A 17,621-nucleotide genomic window follows, 5' to 3' on the forward strand; every position below is an offset into this window, starting at 1 on the left:
CATGGCACAACTTTTTAGTCCCGCTGTTGAGTTTCCCCGGGCACGCAGGATGCTTCAGATCCCAGCTTTACGTCCAAACAGGTGCAGCCGGCTGAGAATTCATCAAAAAGAAACGGCGGCTGACAGCATGATAATGTTTGGGTTTTAGCATGGAAATACGGATGAGCTCTAGAAGACGATAACAAGATGGCAAGAAGAAAAGCAATCCATCAAGTAAATCCCCAAACGGCCATTTCTGCTTGTTATATCAACCGCATTGTGGAGAGGGAGCTGAATGGGCATTTGGTAACAAAACAGCTTTCGTCTGTAATGGCCACCACACTTCACTCTCTTCTTTTGTGTTTCTGGTATTTTCCTCCTAATTTAAAATGTACTGGAGTCCTTGTTAATGCTAACTGTGCTTAAGGCCGCATGCAGACACAAAACTATGTAAAGGCAATTCAGATGACAGACTTCGACTTACTGAAGTTCGAGTTAAATCTGCACATCCCCCAAATAATATATCACTGAAATACTTCAAGAGCAAGCAGGAGAGTCCCCAAAGAAAACACGAACATGATCGGCACCAACGTTAACCCACATGCTTTATGTTTGGAGATATTAAAGCCTTTAATAGATTTTTCCAGGAGATTTCACTTCATAGACCTGAGCTTGAGGTTTTGGGCTGCACTCTCAATACATTTAACTAGTCTTCTTATTCTAGCACTATCTTCTTTATTTGGACAGTCTCTGTCTGATTGCATCTTTGGTAAATCCTAGGTATTGGTTTTCTTTTAAGTTTACCTCTGTATGCATCAGGAAATACTTTAATTAGATTCAGTCCTTCCTCTTCTGTGGCATAGGCGTTTTTTAAATAACATCTTCACTGCAGGTACAGTTGGGTCAATAATTTGTTGAACAGAAACATGTTTTTTGGTAGTTTTGCATGTACATGAGTTTGTACATGAGTTACAGTGAGTTTGCTATTAATGCTATTAATTGACTGACACACTGCCTAGGTAAAGCTGGTTCCCTCTTAAATTCTCAACAGGTTACGCAAGAAAGGATGTGGATTTAATACTGAGTGTTTCCAACTTATATTCTGTAGGGAGGCCAGTCAATGACTGCCTGAAGTCTAGAAACCATGGAAATGACATTTAGATGATCTGTCAGTCCATTACAGCAGCTGCTGCTTGTTTTATTGTTTCATCTGGTTTCATCGGTCTAACCTGGCCTTCATGTTCTGCAGTGTAACCAGAGGTTTGCACCTTTGTATAAAAACTGTGCATTTACATTAATGAAGGTGATTGTTGACTTTGTAAATGACACACCTACAGTGTTCTTGACTTGGTTAGATGTTGTAAAGTTGTTTCTCTTAAACATGGAAATAATTCTGTGATCATCTTCTTTAGCTGCCTTCGTTACTTTAAATGGTCAGAGCATTCATTCTTTTTAAAAATGTACCAGATTGGTTATTTGGGCACTCCCAAAGTTTCCACTGTTTCTGTGTGATATGGTTATTTTGTTTTTTTAATCCTCCAAATCAACTCAGATATTATGTCTGCTTCATTTAGTATGAAATAATGAGGAGATAATACTTTTCTGTTAGCCCTCACTAGTTCATTCATGCCACCCAGTACAAAATTCATGTATCTATTAGAAATGGTGAGGTAGTTACATTTTTGTATTGGATGTCTAAAAGGACAAATGTCCAGGTAGATCATGTATAATTTATTCTAATGGCCTCTGGTTTCCAGTTTGATATTCAATTCAATTCAATTTTATTCATACAGCGCCAAATCACAACAACAGTCGCCTCAAGGCGCCTTATATTGTACAGTAGATCCTACAATAATAGATACAGAGAAAAACCCAATAATCATATGAGCCCCTATGAGCAAACAGTTTGGCGACAGTGGGAAGGAAGAAACCTCCAGCAGAACCAGGCTCAGGAGGGGCGGGGCCATCTGCTGCGACCAGATGAGGTGATAGAAGGAAGACAGGATAAAGACATGCTGTGGAAGAGAGACAGAGGTTAATAACAGATATGATTCAATGCAGAGAGGTCTGTTAATACACAATGAGTGCATCATGGGAATCCCCCGGCAGCCTACGTCTATTGCAGCATAACTAAGGGAGGATTCAGGGTCACCTGGTCCAGCCCTAACTATATGCTTTAGCAAAAAGGAAAGTTTGAAGCCTAATCTTGAAAGTAGAGATAGTGTCTGTCTCCTGAATCCAAAGTGGAAGCTGGTTCCACAGAAGAGGGGCCTGAATTGAATGAATGAATTTTGGTAATTTGGAAAATTATCACTTTATTTATGACCTGAGTAAACACGTTCCTGGTGATTTTATAGTCTTGCTAGTTTGAGGTCACACTGAATGACACATTATGGCCATATTGTAAAATAAGGTTCTTGTTAAGGTTATAAAGGGTGAAAGTTAAGTCGATGCTGCAGGGTGTAATAAGAAACGGAGCCCTTTGCACTCTCAATGATAGCTTGAGGCTTCACAGCAGGACTTTATTAAGCAACAGGTGACGACACAATAGCTACATCCATCTTCTATATACAGTCTACAGTGTTATCTTGAGTGCATGCTGGAACAAAAAGGCGAAGCAGCTACAGACCACTTTACACAAAACCTTCTGGAAACATCTCTGAATCTTTAGCATTCTTGCTAAATTAAATTGTAGATTCTGTTTCTATTTGTATCCATTTCTATTATTTTATTTCTCCTTTGCAGATAAATTCATATGTATGGCATTCTCAATCAGTCACTCTCCAAAGATACTAAACAGCTGATATAAAACCAAAAGGATGCACAAATGAAGCTAATTTACTCGCAGCAAATCTGTATCCAGATGAGGATCATTTGCACAAATAAAGCAGCAGAATTTAAACATAACAGGCAAGCAGGGACACAAAAACTCTGCTATGTGTACTGCCAGACTATTTTTTTCATTGTGTGGACGGCCCATTACTTCACACTCTCAGATGGCTCGTAAGCGCTAATGAAGAGCAGCTTTAATCAGATTCCTAATAAATTGACCATGTTTGAGGTTGGATGTACTCCTGCCAAGTCAAACAGAGTGTTTACCTCCACCAAAGAAGAAGAAACCAGGATTTAAGCTTAGCAGGACAGATGCTCGCATTCACACTGGTACTTCAGTTGGATGGAGACAGACGTGCGTTTACTGTGATTATAATCATACGTGGTTGTGTAGTGGAACTGTACGTGTGGTTTTGATGTGATCTGAAGCATGTTTAACGAAGTTATCTGACATTGTTTTGGTCCACTGCAGTGGATAAGGCTTCATAAAGTCAGCAGCAGAGACAGAGACCAGGGCAAAAACACCTGTGCTCCTCCAGTGGTTTGCAGTGAATGCAGGACACACATTTAAGGTGGCCCAGGCATTTCTTTTAGCACATCTCACCAGATGCAGAAAGAAACTGAAACTCCATCACTCATTTTGATGGTTAATAATCTCTTTGGCGCTTAATGTTGTGCAGCGGATATACACGGTCAGGCAAATGTCAGAAACGCAGTGTCAGGTTCAGAGTGCATCGCTCAGAGGAGGAGGCCACAGTTCACGACAGCGGCTTGCTTCCTGTCCTGCTGCATCGGAAATACCAGAAGCGAAGCCTCCACGGCGGGACTCCGATGAAACTGCGCACACTCAGGAGCACACAAAGTAAACCCAAAGCCGTACACACCCCAGAAGCAATAAACACAGCCTCACATGCTGATGCCGCCTCCCTCAAACACCAAAAACACACATCGGACACGTGAGGATTGTCCTCACACTGAAAACCTCCCATCCGCTGGAGGTATTGTTGGACTCTTCCTCCTCTGACGCCTGTGAGGCTCATGTTTAGAAAGAGGAAACACAGCCTCGTCTGAGTTTGTACACAGATACAGAGGCAGAAGGTTTGCACCGTGTTCCAAACCTTCTGTATTTACACTCACGATGGCGTCTCTTGATCGCAGACTTTCACATTGAGACCTCCTCCACATGCTGAGAACTGGTTTTTCTAAACCATAGACATAATTCTGAGATCATCTACTTCTGTTTTCTTTCAGGCTTTTTGTTGCTGCTGAGCAACAATTGTTGACACGTTGTTGATTAGGCCTCACAGAGCTCACAGAAACCTGCAGTTTCTCTAATGTCCACTAGAGGCTCCAGCAGTGAGTCGGTCAGACAGCAGAAATAAACAAGCTTACCGCCTGATTCTCCCATTACTCCGTCTTGTTTCAGCTCTTGGTGCGTTTTGGTGCATATTGAATCAAATAAAAATACACTGGTACATTTAGTCACCAACCCTTAGACCCGAGCTGACTTATAGTAAAGTATCCTGGCTAACCAAGCTTACTATAGTTAGCTGACTATTAGCACTCCACCCTCGTGACCTCTGGCTCCAAAAAAGCACCACGGCTAAAGTTACAGACTCACGATGCTGACTCAAAGGCCAACAGTAAGAAGAAAAGGAGAATCTATATTTCAAGATGGGAAATACTCACTGAAAGTTTAGATTTTTTTTTAATATATTTTTATGACTGATAGAATATTCAGATATAATTTTATGACTTTAATTTTGTAAATCAAACTTTATCAGATCCTTACTTCCTTTTTTTGATCAGCCCCACGTTCCTCTGTCCAGCGTATGTACACCTCTGGGATCACCATCCCAGATGTCTCCATAAATCCCAGATGTTGTAAAATATCAGAGTAAATATTAAGGAGGCAATAGAAGTGATTGAATGTAAGCCTGCTGCTCAGTCTGTTCACAGCAGCTGCTGTCTCTCACTCACACACACACACACACACACACACACACACACACACCCTAATTAATCAGTGTGAATTAGGCCAGTTTAAGTGGTGACATGGACCGAAATATGACCTCATCTCTAAAATCTCTGGGTCGGTTTTAAAGCATCTTATCGGGCCTTGTTTCCACTCCTCCTCTTCCCTCTGCACCTCCACACACTGGGAAAAGTCCATCAGTTGTTTACATACTCCCACTTCCTCCTCCTCCACTTGTGAATTAATGAGTGCCGCGAACCGCTCTCCTCTCCTCTTCTCTGAGGGAGTTATTCACATTTAAAAGCCCATAATCAAACACCTATGCGTTAAATGGAAGCCCATTAACGCTAATGGTATACCTTGGACCGAGCCGAGATGAAACCTTGAAGAACTACAGACTATTAGGGCACGGCAAGGACTTTATCCTTCCCGCGTTGAGTCACTGGCTCAGTCACATATCTGTCTTCCATTTCATCCAAAGCTGTTCTTTTGCAGCACCAGTAATCGGTTAAGGTCGGAGACTGGAGCTGGTGGAAAGCACTGGATCTCAGAGAGAAGGAAAGTTCATTTCTTCACTCATTTCTCTGTCTGTAATTTCACCGTCTGACGGTTGTGATAGCAGCCTCGAGCGGAGGAGATTATTGATTAGGCCTCTTTTCAGGCAAACTGGATTTTCTGTTTTATAGTATTTAACACGGGGGGAATAATAATCACCGACCTGCCTGGGTGCAGCCAGGTCGCTCTACAATCCAATATTTCCTTCTTGGGGGGACCTTCAACATCTGTACAGATTTTATCTCCCAAACTCACCCTTCAAACTCAAAGCGGCTCCTCCAGCAGGCGCTCTCGTGTCTGCTCAAGTCTTCCCTCTGGTTATTTTTAGGATACCCCCCCCCCTGTCTGTGGTGTTCAGATGGTCTGGTCCAAGGCATGGGAAGGGAAGGGGAGTGGTAGAGGAAAAGGGGAAAACTTCAACAATGACTTCATTAACACGGTGCCCGACACGACCAGCATAACTGGACTTCACAGCTCCGTTCCCACGCTGGATATATGGCTCTGGATTTAATTCTTTATGAAGCTCATGTGTTTGTCCGGTTCAGCTGTCAGGGGTGACATGGAGGCCTGCTGAAGTTTCCTCTGCTCACAGTCCTCACACCTCAAACAGCATGTTGATCACAAGTGAGTATGAGTTCAGCTCAAGCCTAAATGTTGTGTTACACGACAGGATGGGAGGTAATGAGATCGGCCTCCTAATGCTGTTTCTCTCTGATGGCGTTACTCAAAGGAGGTGATTTGGAGATGAGTTTAGCGAGACATAAAAACTTTTTCAAAGGTTTGTTTGTTGAGTGACTTCAGATGAGACGTAAATATGTTGATTCTTGAGGCAGAAGAAGAATTTAAAGAACTCCAGCGCTGACTAAAACTTCTTTGTTGTTTGAAGGCCGTGGGCCTGAAAACATCACAAGTGAGCTTTTGAACTCTGGTGATATAAAAGCTCGTTTTACTGGCAGGAAGAGCGTGGGATTCACTCTGAATGTGCGTGGGTTACTTTTGAAATGTGATCCGCTGGAGAGAACTTTCCACCTGCTGAAGAAAACCACCGTACACATATTCAGACATTTTACTCTGAAAACACATTAAAGTGCGGCGAAGGCACTCCTGTATGTAGACTCAGTGTAAAGAATTTCAAAGCTGAGGCTTTTATTCTGAAACATGGCACTTCATACCTGTGTTTTCCTTTTGGACCCTTGGTTTCTTTCTCACCATGTTTTTAATGTCAGTAATTTTGTGTTAATGTGAGGAAGAACCTGTTTGAACTGTGGCGTAGCGGGAGCAATCGGGATGCTGTTTGGAGGTTATTGGTTCAATTCCTGGTGCCTTTTGTCCAAGTTCAACTTGTAAAGTGATTTGAACAGAGGTTCTGTATATATGCGGTTCACTGTGGCTCCACACGCGCCAAACAGCCGAAGCGTCCTCAGTTTGATCCCAGGAGGAGACTCCCTTTGGGGTTGTGTCAGGAAGGCATCCGGAGTAAAAGAATCTGCCCGACGATGCTTCGCTGCCGCTGTGGCGCCTCTTGGCGAATAAGAGTGCAGCTTCGTATATGCGCTTCATTGTTCAGTGAGTTGCTTTAGCTCTCTAGTTCCGACATTTTAATTCATCTTTTTGTTGATTATCGTGAATAAAGCGTTTGTGGCTTCTGGACTTTTGACTCGGCATAACCAGTGATTTTATTTATGGTGTTTTTTTAATCATTTTAATTATTTAGTTTAATTTATAATTATTTTATCTCTCACTCATTTGTCAGCACTGTCCTTGTTCACACACACAGAAATGTTTGTCTGTAAGTGGTGTTGATGAACTTCCAGCATTGTTTTGTTTGAGTTTCCTGGCATCACAGGGGTATGTACAAGGTGCCCTTGGGTGTGGATCTCTTGGCGTACAAACCAGCCGTGGTAGTATTATTTGCTGAGAGTAAACGGTCTTGTTTGACAGAGCAATAAAGTCTACGAAAGGAGACACAAGGCAGTGGCTTAAATCATGAGACTAGACAGTTATTCCTGCCTGTTCTCTTGCCCAAGGTTAGTGCTCACATGGTTCATTTACACACAAGGTCTGTTATTCCCAACTTGTCATTTAGTAGGTAAGTAGGGTTAGTGTGATGAACAGGTATATTTAATGCAAACCACAGTCTTTTCTACATATAGCCAAGCAGAGTTCGTACCAAAACCCAACCAGGAGTCTCTAACAAACTACCTAAACCTGACCAAAACTACCTATTCAAGTAATTTTAGTGCCTAAACCTAACCACACCCATATGGAAAAGAAATAGTGGCCTACTTCATATAGTGAATCATAAGGCTTATATGATTTACTCATGAAAGTGGCCACTTTCTCATTACTTTCATATATTGTTTTAGTAAGTATCCAAAACATACAAGTTTCATTTATATAATTTTTCAAGGGATCTTATATCTGTTTTCACTCTTGTATGCTTTTCATGCAAGTTTCACACAAGACAGATACAAACTTTATAAGATTTATATAAATCCCTCAGCAATTAGTTTTCAGTGTCTAACCAGTAAATGCAAGTGAAAGATAAAAAAGTACAAACCCAAAGGCCACAACAGGTCACAAAGTGCAGTCTAATATCTGACACACCTGCAGCTTACACCACCTAATGCAGTTGTTTTGAGAGCGATTCCTCCCTGAATGTCTTCAAAAACCTCAACAAACACACATTTCCTCCTTTACATAGAAAAAAAATAAAAGTTTTTCCCAGGAAAGGTTAAGAGAGAGTTTCTCCTCTTTTTCTAACTGCAGTTAATTCTGGTCCATTTCCTTCTCCAGATACTCATCTGTAAATGCCAGACAGCCTCATAAAAACAAAGTACAGCAGGTTTCATATCATAAATAATAATAATATATCAGTTGACCTTTTTTTCATCAAAGACAACTTAACCATAATTTATTTTAAAAACTGCAGTAAGATTCACCGAGGACCTCACACGTGTTGTTTTTCACCTAACAGTTAATGAGCTATAGGTGTTCCTACCTAAATGCACAAGTGGCTCATTAAGTATCAGGACTCACTGAGGTTTTAGAGTCAATACTGAGGTGAGACATGTTGCAGGCCAAAGCAAATGCAGTTGGGAACCTGTTGGGAAATGAACTCTTAACATTTCATAGTAAACAGTTCATATTCTTGTGCCAAACTTATGGTTGCCATTCCACTAATTAAGTCAAACATATCTCATTGAATCTTTTGATTTAAAAAAAAGTGTAAACCAGGTTTCTCATGTTTAGGTGTTACCTTTAGCTAACATAATGCATCTCTAGATCTGCCTCGTCAGTCTTAGAATGGTCAGTGTAGCTGCTCTACCAGGTATAACAATCAAGTTTAATATCCAGGCAGCCATAAAAAAGCATTTAAAAGGATTTGTGAAGTTTAACAGAGTTAGAAGTTAGCAGGCAGTTAGCTTGCTAGTTTCCATCTTAAGATGATATACCACGTTGTGACTGAGATTACTAAAACGTACAGCTCTGCATAAATTAAGACAGAAAGACAACTAAACAGCAGCAACGTTTGTAGGGTTACTGAAGTTGGGCTAGCTGGTATATAATGGTGTCAGAGATGGGCAGTAACGTGTAATCCGATTACTTTTTTCAAGTAACGAGTAAAGTAAGGGATTACTATTGCAAAAAGTAATTAGATTACTGTTACCTTCCCGTAAGCACGCTGCGTTACTGCATTACTAAACTGTGATTTCGTTTGCAAGAGTGTCTCATGACAGTGACGTAAGCGAGTGCGACGTTCTTGACAACAGCTGTGTGAAGATCAACAGTGGATCATATATCGAGTGCAGGAGAGAGTATGAGCGTGCAGCGTTTAAAGCGTGGAAGTACTGACCTTACTTTGAGTTTGATTCCGTAAAAAGTGACAAAAACATTAGCGTCCACTGTTCACTGTGTGGGAAGAAAACTTCGTTTTACAGCAAAAAATCCCTAAACTCTGAGTGAGCACCGACAGTACGCTGCCACGGGAATGTGACATTCACGGAGAAACTGCTGGACTTCTTTAAGTTGCTTGAAGACGTTTCACCTCTCATCCGAGAAGCTTCTTCAGTTCTAAGGTCAAATGGCGGAGAGTTCCAGATTTAAACTCAGTGGGAGTTTCCCCCCAAAGAGGGACAAAGGACCCCCTGATGATCCTCTACCTAATCACATGAGCCAAGGTGTGAAAACAGGTGTGGGTCTCAATCAGCCAGGGTTTCGGGTGAGCTCACCCAAAACGTCTTCAAGCAACTTAAAGAAGTCCAGACGCTTTTCTTTCCAAGCTCCTTAGACTTTAAATGTTAAACAAATTTCTTCCAGTCAGAGAATGGTGCATATAATTTAATTTTTGCTTGACACATAAAGTTAAAAGATTAAAACTAATAAAACAAGTTTTAAAAAGAGACCTTTTCATTTGATTACATTTTATATGATGGAGTATGCAGAAAAAGTAGAACTGGGCTGAAAGATCTATCGCTTTATTACCTATTCAGGTTGTAAATCATGTTTTTTTAAAGTAACTAAGTAGCTAATTACTTTTGAAAATAAGTAATCAGTAAAGTAACGGGATTACCTTTGGGGGAAGTAATTAGTTACTGATTACCTTTTTCAAGTAACTTGACCAACACTGAATGGTGTGCTACGTGCTGGCTAGCTACAAAGCTATGGTTAGCATAATATAAACACATTAGCACAGTGAAGCTGGTGGATGAACACTAACTTTTTCCCCTCAATAAAAGTTAATGTAAGAGTCCCTGCTGAGCAGATGATCCATCCCCAGCATGAGGTTAGTCATTAGCACACTGCTGCATTGTCTGGATGACTCGCTGTGAAAAACTCCTGATCCTCAGCTTCATGTGCACAAATCTTAGTTAGCCTCAGAGCGTTTCTTTTCTGAACCGTTCAAATATTTGGTGTCTGGCAAACCATGAGACGACTGATAATAAAAACCCAGAGAGGCCACAACGATCACTGACTATTTTTTAAGGGCTTGTTAAAATTAAATAGAACAAGATACATAGCATAAAACACGTTAAAAAGACAACCGCCTTAATGAACACAGTGCAGTTTGTACCTAGAAGCAGGGCTCGTACGTCATCACTTAACAACCAGAAACCTATTTTGACCAAAAAAGAAACTTTGAGTAATTTCTTTTGGTTAGGCAATATAGCTTATAATCCATTAAGCTAATGTAATGATTCTTCAAATGCAAGACTATATAACCTTAAATTGGGGGAGGGCCACACCCCCGTTTTCTTCATGCTAATTCTAGTTTTCTTCTTGTCCCAAATGAAATCTTTAACAAAATGAAGTCGTATGCTGCTACAGGGATTGAATTAAGAGTGATTCATGTGTATTAGATGAGTAAGCAGCCTCATGTTGTCTACCGCAGGCCTGAACTTAACGAAGCCTACTTGCTCTTCACCTATGTTCTGGTTTAGGGGCCAGTGAGCAATTGAGTGTGTCCCACTTTGAACTCACTACCCATAATGCCGAGTTCCTGAGAAATTATTCACTCCACCTCCTGAGCCATGTACCTTCTTTCTTCTTTGCCTTCTTTCAGCCCCACCATTCTCACATTAGTCCTCTGGCTCCAGTTCTCCAAATCCTCCACCCATGCCCAGAATGTTACCAATTTCTTGTCACACTTCTCCGCACATTTCTCCACCCGAGCATTTACATCTTCAACATTGGACACTCATTGTTCCACTTCGCCCAGCAGTCTTATTTGAATATTTTCTACTGAGTCTTTAAACTCAGTAGGTTGCTTGATCGAAATAACAGATGCAGCCATCACTACCTATCAGGTACGAACTAATACAGCAATGACTGAGGATGAGCTCTAACAGATCCAGTATCCTACATCATAGATATAAGTTTACTACAAAACTGCTAACTACCAGTTTTAGCCTGCAGATGTTTAAACTGTCCAGAGTTCTCACACAGATGTTGAATTACTATTATTACCAATTATTTGCTATAAAAGACATTTCAGAATATCAATGAATCAGAGTTTAACAACATAACATATTAAGATACTTGATATAATTCAGGATAATATCAAGTAATTTAGAATTAAAAAGATGTTACCCTGAATTTAACATCATAACAAGCTGCTCAATCAGCTCTGTGCTGGCATTACTTACTGTTTTAGACCCGTATGAATGTGACCTGGATTTATTGATTAGATATGTGCATTAAAGAGCAGATGAAATGTGCACCTAGTAAGTGTTTTCCAGGAAGGAGAAAGATTTGATAGCTGTAAAACTCACTAAATACTTGAAATTACTGAAATGTGAAAGTAATTATATCATGCAGCAAAATAAAGACTACAAACGAATAGTTTGATGTTTACGTTTGTACACCAGCATCAGTTTTATCCAGGACACCTAGAAGTTTCTGTAAGTGTACCACTGAGGAGGGTTAATGAATGGGAGCTTGTATTTATTGGAAGATGCCATGAACTCAGGGTCACTGCTTCCTGAACACTTTTAAACAGCTATTTCTAAGGACTTCAGTGTAATGAAGTCTTTACACAAATGTTTTCACATATTTGTAAGCTTGTAAATCTGATTTTTGTTCATACTGTGGGTCAAAGAGGAGAACGTCCTTTCAGAACCCACAAATTGGCTCATTATTACTGTTTGCAGGAACAAATCTCTTCAGCTTCAATTAAATTCACTTTTTGTAAAATCTGGGAGTTTATTTGTGAGTACTTGGCATGTTCTGTACTAAAGTGTCATAAGTTTAGTTTTCTTACAGAGTCCACAGAGCAGCCAACATGCAGTGTAGATAAAATGCCGTTACTGGACTCTCAGTCCTGTCAGTGCAAAAAATCACTCGTGTATATTTTTACTGTTGTTGGTCTAAAGCTGCATTTCTGATTTGGTGAGTTTTGGTATTTGCCCCTGTGGCCCGTCATGACCGCGGGCGTCTTAAACTTTGCAAAGCTGACTCCTTTTGCAAAGCTGACCGAACTGACAGGAGAATAGCGCAGAGAAGGAGCGAGGAGGAGTACGGAAGCATGGCGTGCCGTTTTGACAGTCAGCTGACATACCTCTGATCTCCAACCACGCCTCTGTAGCCCTGGAGACGCTCCCGAGCACTCCCTGAACGGCAAACAGAACATGGACCAGTCACGCAGACATTCAGTGAGGTGTAAAAACCACTGCCTTCAAATATCGGTTGGATATTGGACGTCTGAAGGACGGGAGCTGCTCGTGATCTGAGTGTGAGAGAAAGCTGAGAATATCTGGCTTTTGCAGATTTGATCAAAAACACAAACGACTGCATAGCAAACACGGCAAGTTAGAAGCAGAGTTGGAGTAAATGCTACTTGTTTTATATGCAGTTAGTTGGCTGTCATAGTTTATATAACACATTATATCCAGATTTGTTACAGATTATAATAAACTGAGTAGTTTTTCCTCTCAAAATATAAATAACAGTCACGTAGTCCTTCAAATTAAAGTCATATTTGTCTTTTTTGTTAAAGGAATGGCCTGTTTTTAAGAACAAATGTTACCCAATTACCTTTTCCTACGGTGATGTTACCTTTCCCACTTGTTTCCAGAAAGCCACGGCAAAACACACACGTGTAACTTTTAACATGCAGAAAGTTCTGAACGTGAGCAGAAATCTTACAGAAACGTAATTTAATTTCCTGTTTCTGTTTACACAAACATGTTACTGCCCCGAACAAAATGCACAAAACCCGCCTGATGTGGACGAAATGTGAACTCGATAAACTGACTCACAGGAGTAAATCCTGCCGATGTGTGGTGGTTCAGTCTGGATAACAACAGAAAAGTTGAGGACGGTCATTGTTCCGAACGTACCCTAAATTTCCATCTGCTGCCTGATTTTTGTCTTTTCCTTTACATAAATGAAAAACTAAAGAAAACTTATGGATGAAATTAAGCATCTGCTGCTCAAAATGTGATAACAACAGTGCGTCCACACAAAACCTACAGCCATGTACTTTCATAAACTTTTTAAAGCAGTTCAACGAGTGTTGTTAACTTTATTATCATATATAAATCTGAAATTTGATGTCCGCTACTAGACCTTAAGTCTAAATCTTCATTATGCACATTTTCAGTTGGAGTCTGACGCAGTGAGGTGACCTGATAGTAAAATCTCTAAACCCCAGATCAGCCTTTTTTCTGGTGAGCAGTGATTCTGTTTGTTCCAGGTCAAAGCTTTAGTGTCGAGACAAGTGTAAACACCCAAACACAAACGGTCCACCGAGCACGTAACCTCACCGTGCATAGTTCCTCTCTGCCGCCACACATACACTGTCCGGTTTCCTGCCGCAAGCCAGGCGGAGTCATCCTAATCAGACACTCCAATCTTATCAGGGCCCAGAGGAGCCAAATCACAACTTCCTCTGAGACAAAGTCATTTGGAAAGGGAAGAGGCCTCTGCCTGCTACTCAAACAGGAGCGCAGCAGATACCATCGCTTACGTAAATACAGAGCCGAGTAGAGTGGGGACCGGGGTCTTTCATCAAACCTGCGAGACCAGTTTAAAATACATTGTTGCTTCTTGACAGGTGTGGAATGTGTCGTTCTTCACTGGACTCATAATTCATGTGAAAATCAGGTCAGAAATGAGTCGGGTCTATTCTTCCACCCACAGCTCGTCTGGTGCTAGAAGGCGCTGGAATGTGTTCTTTGAATCACTGACGGAAATCATGAATGTTAAAAGTGCGCTCGGTAATATCACTGATACATGAATTAGAATAACACTGCATGTTATTCTAATTTAGCTAGAGATGAGACGTACTTTATTTAGTGCGTGACGGCAGCCAAAAAATGAACAAACACCAAAGAAGCAGCTCCAATCAAAACTGAGATAAAATGCTTAATGATTAGCTTAATAAGAAAAATCTAACAAATAAACATGCATGCTGTGGTATGAGACGGGAAGGACTTCCTGTTTAAATCAGCAGTTTATGATCACCATAAGCATTCTGTCTGAAGGCCACCAGATGGCGATATCTGTGGTTCCAAAAACATTTCTGGTCCCTTTGAGGTGTTGCAGACATGTGACCACTCACCATGTAACATGTGAAAATCACTGTTCTCAGTGTAGGGTCAAGTGAACATGGTGCCAGTCACACAGGCCTAGAGACTGATCTGCAACCATCTGGCAACCACAGCTCAGGATGGAGGAATGTGTATTTCCCAGCTAGTTGGCATTGTTTTGGTTGCTAGCATATTCTTGCAGCTATTCTCTGAGCTGTAGTGAAACCTGAAAATTGCAAAGCAAACCAAAAAATAAAGACACTTTTCCCTGAATGTAAAATGTTTGCCCTTTAAAACATGTTAGCTGCAGCACAAAGGTGAAACTTTGACTTTAGCGAGTATTTGCAGACAGAGATAAACTCTACAGCCAACTGTGGCAACCTGCTAGCAACCAAAGCATGATTGCTAAGAGGTTTTTAGTGCAGCAAACGTCTTTGATTCTGATTTTACTCAGCAAATGTCACCAATTTCCAGCAACCAATGACAACCAGCCGGGGAATACACATTTTACCCAAGCAACCAATGGTTGTATCACCATCATCCAATATGGCGGATAACTCTTGAGCAATGTGTGCATGACATATCCATTTCCCATCCAGTCATATGGATGACCTCTATTCTGTCATCATAATGATATTCGTGCATTTTCACAGCACATATAGACATACAGACCAAGTGTGGTGGAAATGGTATGGAAGACAGAAAACTGAATCAGTACATTAGAGCTTTCTCTCTCCACGTAGAAAAACTGCTAATTGTCTCTTTGCCAGAACTGAACAAGCTTTTCCTTATTTTATCACCTCTAAGACATCAGTAGCAAAATAGCCTTTTATGGGCTGCTGCCTTTTAGAGTCTCTAAGTTTCAAAGCACAGTTCAAACATCTAACTACACTGCAGCACACAATAAATCATAGGAAATCAGCCTTTAATTCAAAGTCGACTGACCTCTGTTATTTCCACTACCCCTAACAGTTACCAGTGATTTACAGGCCCAACAAGCAACAGTTCCTGAAAGTTCTCGGTTCTGCCTCCAAATTCCTGTTAACCTGCACTTCCACAGCTGTTTACAGTGCTGCTTACTGACAGAAATCCCACCTTTAGTGCAGCGTCTGTCCCTCTGTGATTTCAGTTAAACTGTTAGATAATTACAATAATAACAATTGTACGTTTTTTCCCACTAAGGCTGTAACCTCAAACATTTCCTGCAGGAGCTGTGAGCCCCTGTAGCCTTTAAGTAGGCAATAAGAACCTCTTTAAAGTGGGAAACTGGTTTAAATGACAACTTCTTTAATCTTGTGAGCCCAGAGGTTGCAAAGTGACAGGCTGTGATTTTTTTTCTTCTGTGCTGTAATGGTTGGAGTGAGAGAAAAAGCAGTTCGGAGCTCTGGTAGCTCCACATATCCCTGGATTTACAGCTCCTGCTGTAGATGTCAGACAGCCGCTTGACAAGCACTTGATCCCTTTCCTGTCTTGAATGTCACATCTCCATCAAGACGCCAGAAAACGGGCTCAGCATCTTACTATCCCGTTACGTCAGGGTCAACATAAACATGCTAATTTGACTACATTTTACCATTCAGCCTGTTCCTTTCATTCTGTCTCCCCCTTCTGTCATTCTGAAGGTTTAATATCCGCCTGTGTTTTCATATCAGGACCATCTGCTGTTCCTCTGACCGGGGGGGAGGGAGACCACATCATAAGCCAAGTTTCCATCCTGCTGTCAAGCAAATTTTAGTCAAAGTTTTGAAAAGTCACATATAGTAAAATGAGAATTAGATGCCTTTTCTTCATGTCAGCTGAAGTGAATAAGTAGGCAGTAAAAAAAACCCAACCAGCAGACAAGAAGTGTTAGAAGAACGAATCCGTCATGGCCAAACGGCTCCTGTTTGTTCTTTAGTGAAGACTAATGTCGGCCATATTTCATGCTGTCTGAATATGAAAACAAGAAATGCCCTTGGCAGTATTCTGACTGCTAACTGCGACGGGCCTCTTCTGCGTGGAGAGAGAGCAGGTTTAACGTTTCAGGGGGAGTTGTGGTGGACAAATATTTTGAGAAATCCAAATCCTCCTCCTGAGCCGCACAGGCAGACTGACAAAATGGTTTCTGTCGCTGCTTGTTGTAAACATCCTGGATCAACTAAACGTATTCCATGCTTCCAATCACAGTTTTCCACACAAATACCAGACGGCAGCTGAAATTAATTGATATTCTGGTGTGTGCATCTTTCATGTTGTTTTGAAGTGGGGAGGAAATGTGTTGAAGTATGCACGCCTGTTTCTATTCCTGTTTCTCATCTAAGTGTGTGAACAGGGAAGAGCATTACTGTGTCAAGTGTACTTTACTGTGTGTGTGTTCTTTTTAAGGCGTTTTGATAAAATGGTCACTTAAACAAACAGACTTTAATTTAACCCCACCATCCTCAGTGTTACTCTATAGAGCTGCAATAGCCACAAATATTTTTTAGAGGTATGAATTTAAAATAAACATGCGTGGAATCTTATAGCAAATGTAGAAGATTTATGCTGCTTGGCAATATTTTCCGTGTTGCAGAGTTATGACAAATCTATATTTTGGGGCCGTTTATATTTATGAGTGCTTATTCCCCATTTTATAAGTTGACTTACAGATGAGGGTTAGCACTGCTAGCAGCTGTATTGACAATTTATAGCATGCCCCAAAGTAAACAGAGTTTTGGTGGGAATAAAACAAAACTAAAGCTGAAAGGTTTTACATTTGCACTTTTGCATTGTGTATAAATATTTATAAAGCAATTCAAGAAGAAAAAAGTTAGCTAGGCAACACTGCTAATGACTTAATCAGAAATGTGGCACTTACACCTATATAATTAGGAAACTACTTAAAATGTGTAAATTATTAAATATCATAATGTTATATTGTGTTTGTTTTAATGCTGCTAGCTATTGCTAGTACTAGCTAACATGATAGCTAAATTTATTCGATTCCTACTACGTGTTAGTAAAAAGAGTGCAAAAATGTTTTTATCCTTTTACAAAAGTAATGCGTTTTGAGACTCTTGACTAGCTCATTAGTTTTACACTAAAGGGGATTTGTTGTGTTTATTTGCAAACCTACAGACATTCACTGAACTAGCTTAACTGTCCTTGTTTTAAAGCTAACTATTTTGGAGGACACATTGTGTTGCTAATGACCTTCTCTGATGTCAAGGTTTTCTGTGAGACTGCTGAAAATTACCTTTTAAGGCAAAGACATGTTAATTCTTGGTTGTGAT

General features: G+C 40.6%; 1 protein-coding gene across 3 annotated transcripts in view; it reads left to right on the forward strand.

Annotated features, from left to right (window-relative positions):
* The window catches only part of LOC146700816 (rho GTPase-activating protein 7), a 111,308-nt gene that overhangs the window by 70,223 nt on the left and 23,464 nt on the right, over positions 1 to 17,621 (forward strand). Inside the window, exon 1 of one of the 3 annotated variants that reach the window (XM_085471061.1) lies at positions 5,760 to 5,965. The exons of the other annotated variants lie outside the window; for them this stretch is intronic. Coding sequence (XP_085327187.1) covers positions 5,953 to 5,965 — 13 coding nt within the window. The 5' untranslated portion in view covers positions 5,760 to 5,952. Of the gene's footprint in view, positions 1 to 5,759; positions 5,966 to 17,621 lie in introns of those variants that run through there. 3 annotated transcript variants of the gene reach the window in all.

Source organism: Copadichromis virginalis, linkage group LG10, assembly GCF_057382275.1.
Source record: "Copadichromis virginalis isolate Kocher_CV1m ecotype Utaka linkage group LG10, C_Virginalis_male_GT1.1, whole genome shotgun sequence".
Classification (NCBI taxonomy): domain Eukaryota; kingdom Metazoa; phylum Chordata; class Actinopteri; order Cichliformes; family Cichlidae; genus Copadichromis; species Copadichromis virginalis.